General features: G+C 41.7%; 1 protein-coding gene across 2 annotated transcripts in view; it reads left to right on the top strand.

Moving 5' to 3' along the window:
* Positions 1–14630, top strand: part of STOM (stomatin) — a 28774-nt gene continuing 14144 nt past the window's right edge. Inside the window, exons 1-4 of one of the 2 annotated variants that reach the window (XM_077836069.1) lie at positions 1–141; positions 10749–10849; positions 11788–11860; positions 13451–13533. In XM_077836069.1, the coding sequence (XP_077692195.1) occupies positions 81–141; positions 10749–10849; positions 11788–11860; positions 13451–13533 (318 nt within the window). In that variant the 5' untranslated portion in view covers positions 1–80. Of the gene's footprint in view, positions 142–10745; positions 10850–11787; positions 11861–13450; positions 13534–14630 lie in introns of both variants that reach the window. The other variant, XM_077836068.1, reaches the window with a different exon arrangement.

The following is a 14630-nucleotide window of genomic DNA, read 5'->3' as shown; positions in this document are numbered from 1 at the left end:
GAGGGAAGCGGCGGCGTGGGGCCAGCCGGCGGAGCGGAGCGGAGCGGAGCGGCGGGTAGCGGTTCGCAGCGGACGCGGCTATGGCGGACAAGCAGGGAGCGAGAGCGGACCGCAGCCGGCAGGTCCCGGACACTTTCAGCGGTGAGGCGCGCGCGGCTCGCCCCTTCCCGCGCAGTCGGGACCGGCCCCTGCGGACCCAGGCTGGTGCTGGCAGGGCCTCGCGCTCCGCGCCCCCTTCTCCCCTCAGGGCGCCGCCTGCCCCGCTGGCCGGTCAGGAGGGGGCCCGTGTGACCCCGGGCCCCGCTTGCCAGGGCGGCGGGGGGGGGTCTCGAGGGGAGCCTGCGGTCCCCCCGGTAGCCGCTCCCTGCGGGGCGCACCCAGGGCAAAGTTCGCTTCAGACGCTTCCCGGGCAGGGCCTCGCCGCCCTGTGTCTGGTTCCCCGGCTCGCCCCTTCCCTCCGTCGCCAGCCTGGAGACTTTCCTCCGGCCATTCAGGCCCCAGCAGAGACGGGGCGCGGGGGGGGGGGAGGCAAATACAGTACAATGCCGTGTTAAACAAATAAAGGGAAAGCTTCATTCTTCTTCTGCAGAGTAAAGTTTCAGAGCAGTATTAGGTCAATGCTCCGTTGTAAACTTTTGAGAGAACTGTAATGTTTTGTTCAGTTATGAACTTTTCAGAGCTACGAACAACCTCCAGTCCCAAAGTGTTCGTGACTTTGAGGTTCTGCTGTATGCCCAAGAGCAAAATGTGTGGCACAGGCCTCTTATAAGACTGGCTGCCTCAGAATGGGGTACACAGCAAAAATGGAGGAGCCGGAGGTTTGAAATTGGGTTAAATTTTTTAATAAATCTAAAGTTTTCACAGTTCCTCGTATGAGGTGTCAACTTGTGAGTCTGGCTAGCTCAGCTGATAAAGCATCAGACTTTTAATCTGAGGGTCCAGGGTTCAGATCCCTGGTCAGGTGATAAACTATATCTTGCGGGGGAGGGATAGCTCAGTGGTTTGAGCATTGGCCTGCTAAACTCAAGGTTTAAGGTTTAAACCTCAAGGTTCAGTCCTTGAGGGGGCCATTTAGGGATTTGGGGATTGGTCCTGCTTTGAGCAGGGGGTTGGTCTAGATGACCTTCTGAGGTCCCTTCCAACCCTGATATTCTGTGATTCTATGAACTTGTAGTAATGGGAATAAGAAGGTAGGGAAAGGGGTTCGTGTCATTAGCAAATGACCAGTAGAATGATGTACCAGTTTTGCAGTTTTCTTTTGGATAGTAAATAACATGGCTGGATCACTAAGAAGTGAAATAATGTATAATTAAGATCCTTGTCAACAAAGCTAGTTCCCCCTTAGGGAATTCTAACTGTAAATGAGAATAAGAAGAACTGATTTGTTTGCGCCATTAAATGTGTTTGGTATTAGCAAAATGTTAGATGGATGATACCGACTAACCAGATTATTCAGTATAATAGTGGATTTTAAAACAACAAACTGTTTTATTAAGGATGAGATGGTGAAAATAGCATCACGTGCTTATAATTTAGGAAGCGGCTTATGGTTCCACAGGGTTGGTGGGATGTGAAACAACTCTGACAGCAAGATTTTCAAAATAATCATAGTGGAAGTTCAGAGAACTTTTATTTTAACCAAATATTAATTTGTGCGTACACACATACACGCTTGCATCACTAGAGACAGATCGGTCTTCTTCAATTTCCACTTTTTTCCTCTGTTTCTCAGTGGTGCTTTATATTATTCGTTTGGGCTATACTAGAAAAAGTTAGAATATCCAACATTCTTTGGTCTTTTGGGTGTCATTGTCATATATTATCTGTTCTTATCACTTTAACATCTCATATGACCTCTCAGAGTTGGTTTTCAGAGGATGAACTCAATATAACAGATATTTTCCATGTCTTATCATCCTACAATACTAATTTGACTACTGAAAACCAGTTTATTTTGTTATTAAATACATGATGTAATGGAGATTGAGATCGCCAGAATGTAACTAAATATGGGTTTGTTCTGCACTGTAGCCAGTTTGGGGTGGAGAGAATTATTCATAAGATTGTTTAAATATAAAGGTTTACTTGAGCAGTTAGTGTTGTGTAAATATCAGCATGCCTGTTTGTATCGTTAGGCATGTGACCAACGCCTAGTTCTGGTATCCACTAAAAGGATCTATATAATTTTTTGTGTATCTTGGATGTTAATAACTCAACCAGTCATTTTAAATAAGTGCCTGGAATAAGATTAAGTGAATATCTCTCTTACCTTTTCATATTCCAAGTCATCAATCATTCAGAAGTTACTGTATGTTTTATGTTCTTATGGAGGCTAAGATACCGGCTGTAAATTATTTTTGCCATCATAAATGAAGTATTTATACAGTAAATTGTTACAACTTACTAATGTCTATAATTATTTTGATTCAGTACAATTTGCCATCATTAAATCCATTCGTTGCTTCAGCCATTAATGCAGAATGGAGTATTAATTGCTTAACTGTAACCAAGGAGAAGTAGAGAAGCTTGTGTAAAAGGTCTGTTTTTGGCACTAAGGGTACAAATTTGTCTTTGTCCTTTTGATTGACAGGATCATACCCAACTGGCTAGGAGAGGCTCAGTAGTGGTAATAGTTCACTAGAGACCAAAATAACAAACTTACGCAAGGGAACAAAGAACAAACCCAGTAGTTATCAGTGGGTGTGCCACAATAGGATGGAAGCGTCCTAGAGGGACAGATACTCAGTCCTCATCTGCTTAACTTTTTTTAGAATTGATATTCGTGAAATGTGTTGAACTGACCTACCTGGAGAGTTAAGTCATCTGTCTTAAGTACAGGTACAGCATGGGCAATACAAATGCAAGTTTCTGCCCCAACACTGGCTTATAGAGAGACTTTCTTTTAGGGATGAGTGGATAGTTCAGTCCTTACTTTCCTATTCTGCCTTGCTGCTAAGGGGGTAAATTGGTGCCAGTGGTGGTGGCTTTTGTGGTATGGACAACTCTCTATTCTTAGCTGGACTGAGACTGCCAAACTTGCTATATTGTCTAGTGGTCAGAGTATTTCTGATCCTGAGGGGATCCTTAAATCTCTGAATGCTGACCTGACTTCTTACTCATGTTTACGGTCCCATAACTCTACAAAACCCAGATGTGATGTTACAAACAGAGGATGACTGATTTTTAAATAAGGAGTAAGCAACAGAAGACCAACTGTTAATGAAACAGACCTTGTTTTCTTGCAAATGTCTCTTCTAATAAACAATAGACAGAAATAAAATACAAAACAAATGGTATCGTTTGTAAATAATATGTATTTTGAAAAGTTACAGGAGACATCAACAGCAAGCTAAGAATGCTAAACAAGTGATATGGTATGGAAGTGGTTCTCAATCAGGGGTACGCAGAGGTCTTCTAAGGGGTACATCAACTCATCTAGATATTTGCCTAGTTTTACAACGGGCTACATAAAAAGCATTACCAAAGTCAGTACAAACTAAAATTTCATAGAGACAAAATGAGAAAATAAGCAATATGTCAGTAACAGTGTGCTGTCACACTTTTGTATTTTTATGTCTGATTTTGTAAGCAAGTAGTTTTTAAGTGAGGTGAAACTTGAGGTACGCAAGACATATCAGACTCCTGAAAGGGGTACAGTGGTCTGGAAAGCTTGAGAACCATTGTGGTATGAAATGGCCCAGAAGCTGTTTAATGGACATGCAGGATCTGCCTTTCAAAGAATTATGCACTTTTGACAAGCAAGTTTTTTTTTTTCCCCCTCTTCACATGCTGAAGATGTATCTACACGGAAGAATTAGAATTTGTATTACAACAATAGGTGAAGTTTCACCTGTGCTAAGCTGCTAGCACACATGGGACTCCGGTACTTCTGCCTGTGAATAACTCTGCTCTGAGGAGGTTGACAGCACTGTTGTAAACAGCTTGCTGTTGCTGGTGCAGCTGAACTATTGCTGGTAGTTGCTGTAATACAGGTACTGACTTTTGTAGACCTTGACCGCTCTAGAGAGTTATGGCTCTGAAAAATGATTCAATTCTGTAAGCGGTAGCCATGGTGGCAGATGGTACTCAGGCATTTTTGCCAGCATGTAAAACTACTCTCAGTTTTTGAGTCTCTTACTGTGGAGGTTTCAGAGTAGCAGCCACGTTAGTCTGTATTCGCAAAAAGAAAAGGAGGACTTGTGGCACCTTAGAGACTAACACATTTATTTGAGCATAAGCTTTCATGAGCTACAGCTCACTTCATCGGATGCATTCAGTGAATCCGATGAAGTGAGCTGTAGCTCACAAAAGCTTATGCTCAAATAAATTGGTTAGTCTCTAAGGTGCCACAAGTACTCCTTTTCTTTTTACTGTGGAGGAATTATCTAATAGGTTTTCTTTGTTCATTATAATTAAAGTCAGTTTTTCAGCAGTTGCCTAAAAGATTCCTGTATATTAAAGCTTAAATATGTATGCTGAGCAATAAATGATAGTGATCATACAGTGTGTGTGATTTTTTTCTTCTCCTGAGATGGAGTGGGACAATATTTGTCCTGTCAGGTTTGACTGTGTAGTGATATGGAAATGTTCATTCCTACTAATATTTCATATGAAATGCTGTTGAAACTTGTGTATGATTGTGAAATATTTGACTAGTCAGAGCACTCCTTTCCTGATGAATCCTGTGATAAATGGTAGGAATTCCTAAATGAGCTAATTCCAGAGCGTTAATTGGGTATAAAAAGCCAAGCAGGGCATGAACTATCTCTGTTTTGAATGGCCTCTTGAGCTCATCCTGACAACTTCTCTTGTAATCTCATGAGCATCCTATCACTGAAATATGCTATTAAATATTGTTACAGCAATAAAATACTGACGAAAACAACCTTTCTGCTCTCACAATAAAAGTGTGTTTGTTCAGGTGAATTCCATTAGCATTGCAGAGCTGTATTCTACCCAGTTTTATATTGGTTTGACTTTGGATAAATGAATTAAAACATTCTGTTTTTAAATGCCTTTTTAAAAAGAAGGCTGAACTCTCAAACACATGTTCAACAACTTCCATCCAGAAAAGATCTTTCCATAACCTCTTTACTGGTAGCTCTGAGAAGCAGCAGTGGGACTGGAAGTCTGATTGTGGGAAAAGTTTCGTAGGATTTGGGAAGGGTAAAAGCTTGTCTAGTCATTGAAAAATCTGATTCTATACAACAACAGATTGCTCCTTAGTAGGTTTAAGCCAAAACCTTTTATGATCCTTTTCAAAATCTGAACTCACAAGCAAAGACTAAATACACTGGGTCAAGACACAGTTGAATAACCCAGTGATTGCCCAAGAACTACAGGAAATTGTTTGCAGGTTTGGCAAACTGTATTTCCTTCTTGAATATACAGGCATTTTGTGTCCACTATACACAATTTCTTTGTGGAGGAGAAGGAAGAGGAAGATACAGATGTTACATTTTGAAGGCTCTTAGAAACTAGAAGGGCCAAATTTAAGAAGGACAGATTGCAGCACTTTAGCTGCTGACATATATCATATCTACATCCAGTTCTGCATCTCCAGTAAGATGACATAAATGACTGTGAACATATGGATATCTATTATAGTTAGTTTTTGGTAACCTACTTCTCAATATATAACTAAAGTGATAATATAGTAAATAGAGTAACAAAACTGCACAAGCTGATTTTCCCACCTTCCCTGTCTTAATAGAAAAGATAATCAAATTCACCAGCTTTACAAATTGATTGAAAATTAAGATATTCAGCATAATTTGACATAGTGAGCGGGGATTTATGTAATCAGTTAATCTAATAAGTAAGCGTTGTAGATAACATGCACTTGAGGTAGTGATTATGTGTGGGTGCGAGGACCACAAACCTGTAAAATTAGCTTCTAGCTGTGTGTGTTTTCTGTCAGATTTTGGAGACTGTGGCAGCTTGTGGAAAGAATCTAAGGCAAAATCCTCCTCATATCTTATATGATAATACTCCCCTTTGGTATTCTCCCCCTCTCCCTGCAGGCAAGAGTGGCTATCCCCTTGGCATTCCCTTCACAGGAGTTCCAAATGTATAGGGAGAGCAGAATATTGAAGTTCAGTACAGTGACACCTGTACAGGAACTCATCCTTATTAGGCAACTACTTCGTATAAGATGTGGCCCAAAATATACTGAGTAAAATTCTTTTCCACCTCCTGTTTAAGCAGCCAATTTTTGTCACTTTCTTGATTGGTTGCATAAATCAGATTTCACTGAACTACTTCGTGGAAAAAAACGATAAACTTGCTCTGAATTTGCAGAATTCAGTCTCTCTCTGCTCACCTGTTTCTATTTGGGAGAGACTCCCTCTTATTTACTAGATACAGTAAATCCATTACTGTACCAATACATTTATGTGACCCTCCATTAACCGGATCTCTGCACTAACCGGACAACCAGGACTTCAGGGCCAGAAGCAGGTGATCTCTCCTGTGGCCGCTAGATGGCACTGCAGCAATTTATTTGCCAATTCTCCAGTTTACCGGATTTTTAATTATTCTATCTGGCTCCGGTCCCAATTAGATTGGATAAATGGGGTTCTCTTGTACTGAGGTTTAAAGTATGGATTTCCATATTTTGTATGATAAAGCTAAATCCTTTATTTTAGGTTAGATTGCTGTGTGCTGGGGACACTGCCAATCACATTGACCAATATTGTTTCCTTCTGCTCCCCTGTCTGTATCCATCTGTTGACTTTTATTTTATGCTTAGATTGTAAGCTTCTTGGGGCAGAGAGGTTTATTGTATTTGTACAGCACCTAACACAATGGGGTCCTGGTCCATGACTAAGACTCCTAGGCCCTACATTAATACAACTAATAATAATTTGTTTTTGATGAGCTTTTATATGGTGCTCACTGCTGCAGTAGCAGGTGATCTCATGGACCCACAGGTTAATCCTCACAATATGCCTCTGGGATGGGAGGAGTGTCATTTTACAGATATGAAAGTGAGGCAGCTTCAGTCGCACCAGGGAGGCTGTGGTAGGACAAGGAGCAGAACCCAGTTCTCAGAATCCTGGTCCAGTTCACAAACCATTCTTCCTCTCTGCCCATTTCTAGCTCATTCCATTAATCTGTCTTGATCCGATTCTCTTGTTCCAGTGGAACTGGAACTCCATTCTACAGTTACCTGTGCTGAAACCAAAACATGTGTCTTTATTCATCTGCTGCTGCTTTCATCCTGGAACCTAGTATGCTGCATGCCTTTTTTCTTAGCAGTTCTGTTGTCGATTATTTGGTGGGCATTTAGTGAAAAGAATCATTTGTTCTTTGTCACTCTCTGCCAAGCACTATGTTACTGTAGTTAGAATCTGTTAAAAGTGTGTGGGAGGTGGACTGAGTCCAGGAGTGAATGGTGTATATAAAGCTGTGTGAAGTCTTTTTTTTTAAATCTACTTGATCTCAGGACATGTAGAGTCTGTCCAAGCAAAAGGCACAGGGCTGAGACGGGGCACCAAACATATCACAATATCATCTTTCTTTTTCCCCCTGTGACTTTAGTGCCACCAATTGGTATTGAAATCGCTGTCCCAGAGACCCAGTCCAAGCCTGACCACCTACACTGCAATGAAACACAACCCCTGAGCCTGAGAATTGTGAACCTGAGTTAGCTGGCATGGGCCAGCTGTGCATTTTTAATTGCATTGTGAACACACTCTGAATGGCCAGTTTTTGACAGCTTGTTGCTTAATAGTTTTGTGCACAGTCGTTTATCATTTCCTTGATTACCAAACTGCAGCAATAGTTTCTTTGTCCTCTATATGTCCCCATTACCCACAAATAACCTTATTACTCAGAGCTACTAAGCAACAGGTCATGTGATCTTTCCTTCAAGAAGCCCTGAATTGGTATTGTGAGCACATTCTTGAGCTTGAGCAAACTTGTCTTTGATGTTTCTTTTCATTCTTGGCTAAGGACAGGAGGCTAATCAGTTCATCCCACCTTTCTGAGTAATACTGGATTGTGACGTCCATCCCCCATCAAGAGCAAGCTAGTTACATGGTCTTAGCTGAAAGGCCAAAGAATACCTCAGAGCTGATCTGTTGACTGAAGGTGGAAACTAAACCTCAGGGCTTCTTTTACTGACTTCCTGTGTGAGGTTGGTCAGATCAGTTTAGGCCTAAATTTTCAAATTTTTGGTGTCTCAATTTTTGAGACTGTTGGAGCATGATTTTTTGGAGGCACTGAATAGATGCAGCTCTTACTGATTTCAATTGGGGTTCTGGGTGCTCAGCCCCTCTAACAAGCGGGCCCTAGTTGTCTAAAGTTAAGTGCCCAAAATCAGTGGACACACTTGAAAATATACACTTTAACCTCTCTAAGAGGGCCCCGATCTATGAAAGGGAACCATACTTACCTGCAGGATTTGATAGAGCGGGGAGCAGGGAACATGCGGGTTAATCCGTTGTGAAGCTGTTGAGTTACTTTGCTGTAGGAACTATACATAGGGCAGGGGTGGCCAAGCTGAGCCTGAGAAGGAGCCAGAATTTACCAATGTACATTGCCAAAGAGCCACAGTAATCAGCAGCCCCTACATCAGCTCCCCCCACTGCTCCCAGCGCCTCCTGTCCACCGGCAGCCCCACTGATCAGCGCCTCCCCTTCCCTCCCCGCACCTCCCGATCAGCTGTCTCGTGGCGTGCAGGAGGCTGGGGTGGGGGGGAGAGAAGCGAGGGCATCGCAGGCTCTGGGAAGGGGTGGAGAGGGGGCACAGCCTGTGGCAGAGCCAGAGGTTGAGCAATGAGCACCCGCACCAGCACACTGGAAAGTTGGCGCCCGTAGCTCCAGTCCCGGAGTCGGTGCCTGGACAAGGAGCCGCGTATTAACCTCTGAAGAGCCGCAGGTGGCTCCGGAGCCCCAGGTTGGCCCCCCCCGATATAGGGAATTGTAGTTTTGTTGAGTACAGACAATAATCAGTTTTGTGTATCTTGAGGGGAAAGACACAGAAGTCTTCAAATAAAACCCAGCTGAAGCTGATAGGTTCTCTGAGAACTCCAATATCTGATTAGCACAGTCCATGGCTTAATAAATCCCAGGTCCTGTGAAATGGATTGAAAAGCGGAGTTTGTGTAGAATGGCAATTATGTCAGGATAAAATGACTTTTTGTTTACACGTTTCAGAGTAGCAGCCGTGTTAGTCTGTATTCGCAAAAAGAAAAGGAGGACTTGTGGCACCTTAGAGACTAACACATTTATTTGAGCATAAGCTTTCGTGAGCTATAGCTCATGCTCAAATAAATGTTAGTCTCTAAGGTGCCACAAGTACTCCTTTTCTTTTTCTTTACAGTTGAGCATGCACCATCTTGATGTTTGTGGAATATAGCAAAACCCAGAAGCATGGTCCAAAGGAAAGTCGTATGATTTAGATGTTAAAGGATTGTGTTCTGTGTATCTTAGCAGAGACATCTTAGCATTATGATTTTTTTTTATTTTATTTCATTATTTATTTTTGTATAGCTGTTCTTGTACTACATGTCAGAGCTTTTGTTTTTAAGGATTTTAAAGGGCTCAGGAGTTGGGGTGATGGTGGGGATGCGTTTCAGTGGCATGGTGGTGATTTTAATCTGCTAGTATTAATGCACCCTTTGCCCATGATCAGTTTCACCGTGGGAACTCCACAGTTGGCAACAGAGACTTTTGGCCACTAGTTGAGAATCTTAGCTGGAATGGTAGGGAACTTCCTCTTCAATGAGTGTCCATTTTCACTGTCTGCACCTGACAGCTCAGCATCACACTGGTGGCAGTTGGCAGACGCTTCTCAAGCCCTGAACCATTCAGAACTACTGGCTCTTGTTCTTCTTTGCTCCAGGAAGCCTTCTTCATGAAGTGTGGGTGAGAGAGAGAGCAGCCATTTCACAGCAGAGGACTAGCATGTATTACTCTAATATGAGGACCCTTCAGCAGGAAAGTGCTGAGCAGGATCATGTCCTTTGCTGAGGGGTCAAGATAGCTCCCTAAGCATTGCATCTCATCCTACTTTCTAGAATATTTTTTGATAGGACAGCTCTGAGAATGGGCATCTTCTCTGGTCTTCAGTGATTTTGGGGGTGGGGGGCAACTGCAGCACTTTGCACCTTCTGTGGTAAGTTACTCAGGATTCAGTGGTGTAAATCACTAGAATTATTTGCAGAACCAACTGGTGTTTACCCCTTTCTTTGGCAAACATAGCAATCTTGCCTCTAAATCAGCCTGATAGACAGGTTTCTATTATTACTCCACAGTCTCTCTTGCAGAGAGAGAGGAAATTGATTTGGGTAAAATATTGCAGTGCCTTAAATTTAATCTTTATATCTTTAAGGTATGTGGATTAAACATACTTCAGTTCTGTGTTTTCATTCATTGGCCCAAATTCTGCTCTCAGATAGGTTACATTAAAGGCATTACATCTCAGAGGTTTATAAATTTTATAGGGAGTAATAAAATAGGAGTCCTTGTAGTTTAACCTTAAATGAATTATATTAAAGGCATTACATCTCAGAGCATTACAAATGCAGCTTTAGTGACGTCACTGGAAGCAAAAGCAGAATTAAGTCCATAATGTGGCCAACATTCTCTAATTCTAATGGGGTTTGGCTTTGTCCTAAGGGATGTTTCTCATGATGCCTTATAGCATGGAACATGTAGTTGTATCTTTAAATTGCAATAATGTAATAGAACAAAGATGGTTCTGCTTTAACTATTAAAATATCTACATTTCTCTTTCAGAAGAGATCAACCCTGGCCTTGGTGTGTGTGGATGGCTGCTAGTGATCTTTTCATTCTTCTTCGTCCTTATTACCTTTCCAGTCTCAATCTGGCTGTGCATAAAGGTAAAGACATTCACATGAAAGCTTGATCTAAAGTTTAAAAGGTACAGGATGTTTCCTAATAATTTAACAACATTGTCCAATTTACTGTTTTGTCTCAAAACCCAGCTGTTCCTGATCCCTCTTACTTTGACCATAACACATGGTTTAGGACAGTCCTTAACATCTCAGGGTATTCAAGCACAAGAATTGCCATGTTTCTGTAATATCAGTCATAAGGCTAATTTCAGTGGCATCTCAATTACTGCTCTGTAGGAAGGAAGAGGAGAGGGAAAATGCTGAGAGGTTGCAGGAGGAGAGAGGAATCCCAAATTTTCATCCCTGTCTAAACTGCATTGGAGGGTCAAAATAATAGCAAGAACAAGTATTAATTTTGAAGATACACTCCTTACATTTATAATGGAATGACAAGCATTTACAAGGTTGTGTCATCACTCAGCTCCCTGAGCTTGGGGTTTCTGGACCCTGGGGAAATGCTAACTTCTGCTTATATTTTGGCTTAATCTAAATCCACCATGCATTTTGAATGCATTTCAATTGGGGCAGAGGAAATTATAATCCTTTTATTAAAAAGAAAAAAACACGACACAATTTGAAAATTTAGAAATGAAAAGGCCATTAGACCCTATCTAGTCCATCTGCCCGCCTCAGTGCAATAGTGCTCCTGATAGTATTTCCAATGTTTTGTCCCCCTCCAGGTGACAGAGCTGCCACCTCTATCCTTAGAAAATTACTCCACTCCCCAAAAGATTTAATCCTTTAGAATATTTTTAGTATATGTTGCTTAGAACAGGTGGGGTGAGGACATGAAAAGTATGCATGATATGTTCTGCAAGACCAGAGACTGTTCAGAGTTATCCTTAATATATTTGAAATCCAAGATATTATATCTAAATTCTTGATGGAGACTTTTGTGTTAAACATCTGATTTCTCATTACAGATCATAAAGGAATATGAGCGAGCCATCATCTTTAGACTTGGACGCATCGGAAGGGGGGGAGCAAAAGGACCAGGTCAGTCCTGTGTAGGATCCAGTATAAGGCATGTAATTCAGTTATAGGATGATCTGCAAGATGAAAGCACATTGGCCATGTAAAGGCACTTTATTAGCTTGATACTTTTTTTTTTAAATTGACCCACCAGAATGAATGAATGAATGGATTTCTTTGAAATTTAACTCAAACAAATAGGCATTGGGTGGCCTATCTTAGCTTAAAGTAAATGTTAATTGCCTAGAAAATAAAATATTTCAAAATTATATTACATGTCAGGTCCCCTGGAGTTTAATGGTGGTAATTTTCTGAGCAAAACTGAAGAAATTTTTATTTCCCTCTCTAATTTATTGGAGGGACTGTATGGTGTTGGACGTGTCTTTCAAACTAATTTCAGTAAAACTCCTCTTATCAAGTAGCCCCAATTATATCTAGTGGAGTTAAGGTCTTCAGCTTACATTGGTTAAATTGAATAGTTCTTTGTTTATACAGAGATTCCCTGTCCCCCAGGCTATTTGGATATATAGAATTCTACTCTTTACAATGGGTGCGATTTCTTTTGGAGCATGCTCTACCTTTAGGGTGCTCAGGGTCTGAGGGCTAACTTGCCTAACAAATACATAAAAATTATAAATTGTTGTAATTTTGTAGGGAGTAATACAATAGGAGTCCTTGTAGTTTAACCTTAAATTAATTCCATTAAAGGCACTGGATTCATAGCCCTTGAGAATGAAGGCTTCTGCTTATCCAGTGAGTAGTATGTTACAGGCAGTGACTCCCTAGCTTCCCTGTCTCCTCCTTACGAAGTGAGCCTCATCCAGCCCTCCTTGGGCTATGCATATTTTTAGGGGAGAATAGGGAACAATGTATGAAACAAGCAATCTAATCAAATTAAGGCATTTTTTTGAAAATTAATATGTGGGGTAAAGTTTTCAAAAATGCCTACATGACTTAAGAGCCTAGATGCTTTTGAAAATGGGACTTAGGTTCCTAAGTCCCTTAGGCACTTTTGAAAACTTTATCTGTGTATTTTAGAAGTGTGCCAGGACCTTAAAGGATTACAACATTGATTTCAGCTGTCAAGCCTAATGCTGGGAATGAGGAGCGGCAGCACTCATTTCCTGTCGTATCATCCCACAATCTTGGTGCTTCTGGAATGTTTCCCCATGTCTGGCACATTGGAAGTAAATAATGACATCCCCTCCCCGGTGCCATAGAATGTTAATAACGCCTGCCTCCAAGAACTAGTTCCTACAAGTAGCCACTTGGGACCAGATTTTCAAAAGAGCTCAGCTCCCTAAACCAGAGTCAGATTTTCAGAAGAGTTGAATGCATTGTCACACATTGTTGATATCTCTTGAAAATCCTAAGTGAGAGTGCTAAACTCTTGAAAATCTGGCCCCTAATAATGTCTGAACCCAATTTAAGATCCACTAACTGCTCTACAAAACCCTGGTAGTAAAAAAAATCAAAAGCTGCCAGGATCTTGACAAGTATAGCAGCACTATCTAGAAATGTTGAATTAGGATGAGATGATCACAAATTGCTGCTAAAATAAACGTGTATAAATGGTCCACTGTCTCATTGTGTGGGATGGATTTTTGTGTACAGGTCTATTCTTCATCCTGCCCTGCACAGACAGCTTCATCAAGGTGGATATGAGGACAATCTCATTTGATATACCTCCTCAGGAGGTAAGTTTTCCCTTTTATTAAGTCTTCTTTACTTATTATCAAATGTAAACAGAGTTCAAAACTCTGTACCCCTTTCTTCTCTTTCAGGTTCTCTGAACCCCCTTACTACTTCCTGATTTGCTAGGAGATGTTTTTCAAGGAATTCTCCCCAGCTATTACACTATTAAAATCATAGAATCACAGAATCATAGACTATCACAGTTGGAAGGGACCTCTGGAGGTCATCTAGTCCAACCTCATGCCCAGAGCAAGACCAATCCCAACTAAATAATCCCAGCCAGGGCTTTGTCAAGCCTGACCTTAAAAACTTCTAAGGAAGGGGATTCCACCACCTCCCTAGGTAACGCATTCCAGTGTTTCACCACCCTCTTAGTGAAAAAGTTTTTCCTAATATCCAACCTAAATCTCCCCCACTGCAACTTGAGACCATTACTCCTTGTCCTGTCATCTGCTATCACTGAATAGTCTAGATCCATCCTCTTTGGATCCACCTTTCAGGTAGTTAAAAGCAGCTATCAAATCCCCCCTCATTCTTCTCTTCTGTAGACTAAACAATCCCAGTTCCCTCAGCCTCTCCTCATAAGGCATGTGTTCCAGACCCCTAATCATTTTTGTTGCCCTTCGCTGGACTCTCTCCAATTTCTCCACATCCTTCTTGATGAGGCCTCACCAATGTCGAATAGAGGGGAACGATCACGTCCCTCGATCTGCTGGCAATGCCCCTACTTATACACCCCAAAATGCCATTGGCCTTCTTGGCAACAAGGGCACACTGTTGACTCATATCCAGCTTCTTGTCCACTGTCACCCCCAGGTCCTTCTCTGCAGAACTGCTGCCGAGCCATTCGGTCCCTAGTCTGTAGCGGTGCATTGGATTCTTCCGTCCTAAGTGCAGGACTCTGCACTTGTCCTTGTTGAACCTCATTATTTCTTTTGGCCCAATCCTCCAATTTGTCTAGGTCCCTCTGTATCCTATCCCTACCCTCCAGCGTATCTACCACTCCTCCCAGTTTAGTATCATCCGCAAACTTGCTGAGGGTGCAATCCACACCATCCTCCAGATCATTAATGAAGATATTGAACAAAACCGGCCCCAG

The sequence above is a fragment of the Eretmochelys imbricata genome, chromosome 16 (genome assembly GCF_965152235.1).
Source record: "Eretmochelys imbricata isolate rEreImb1 chromosome 16, rEreImb1.hap1, whole genome shotgun sequence".
Classification (NCBI taxonomy): domain Eukaryota; kingdom Metazoa; phylum Chordata; order Testudines; family Cheloniidae; genus Eretmochelys; species Eretmochelys imbricata.
This window is presented reverse-complemented; position numbering and strand designations above follow the sequence as displayed.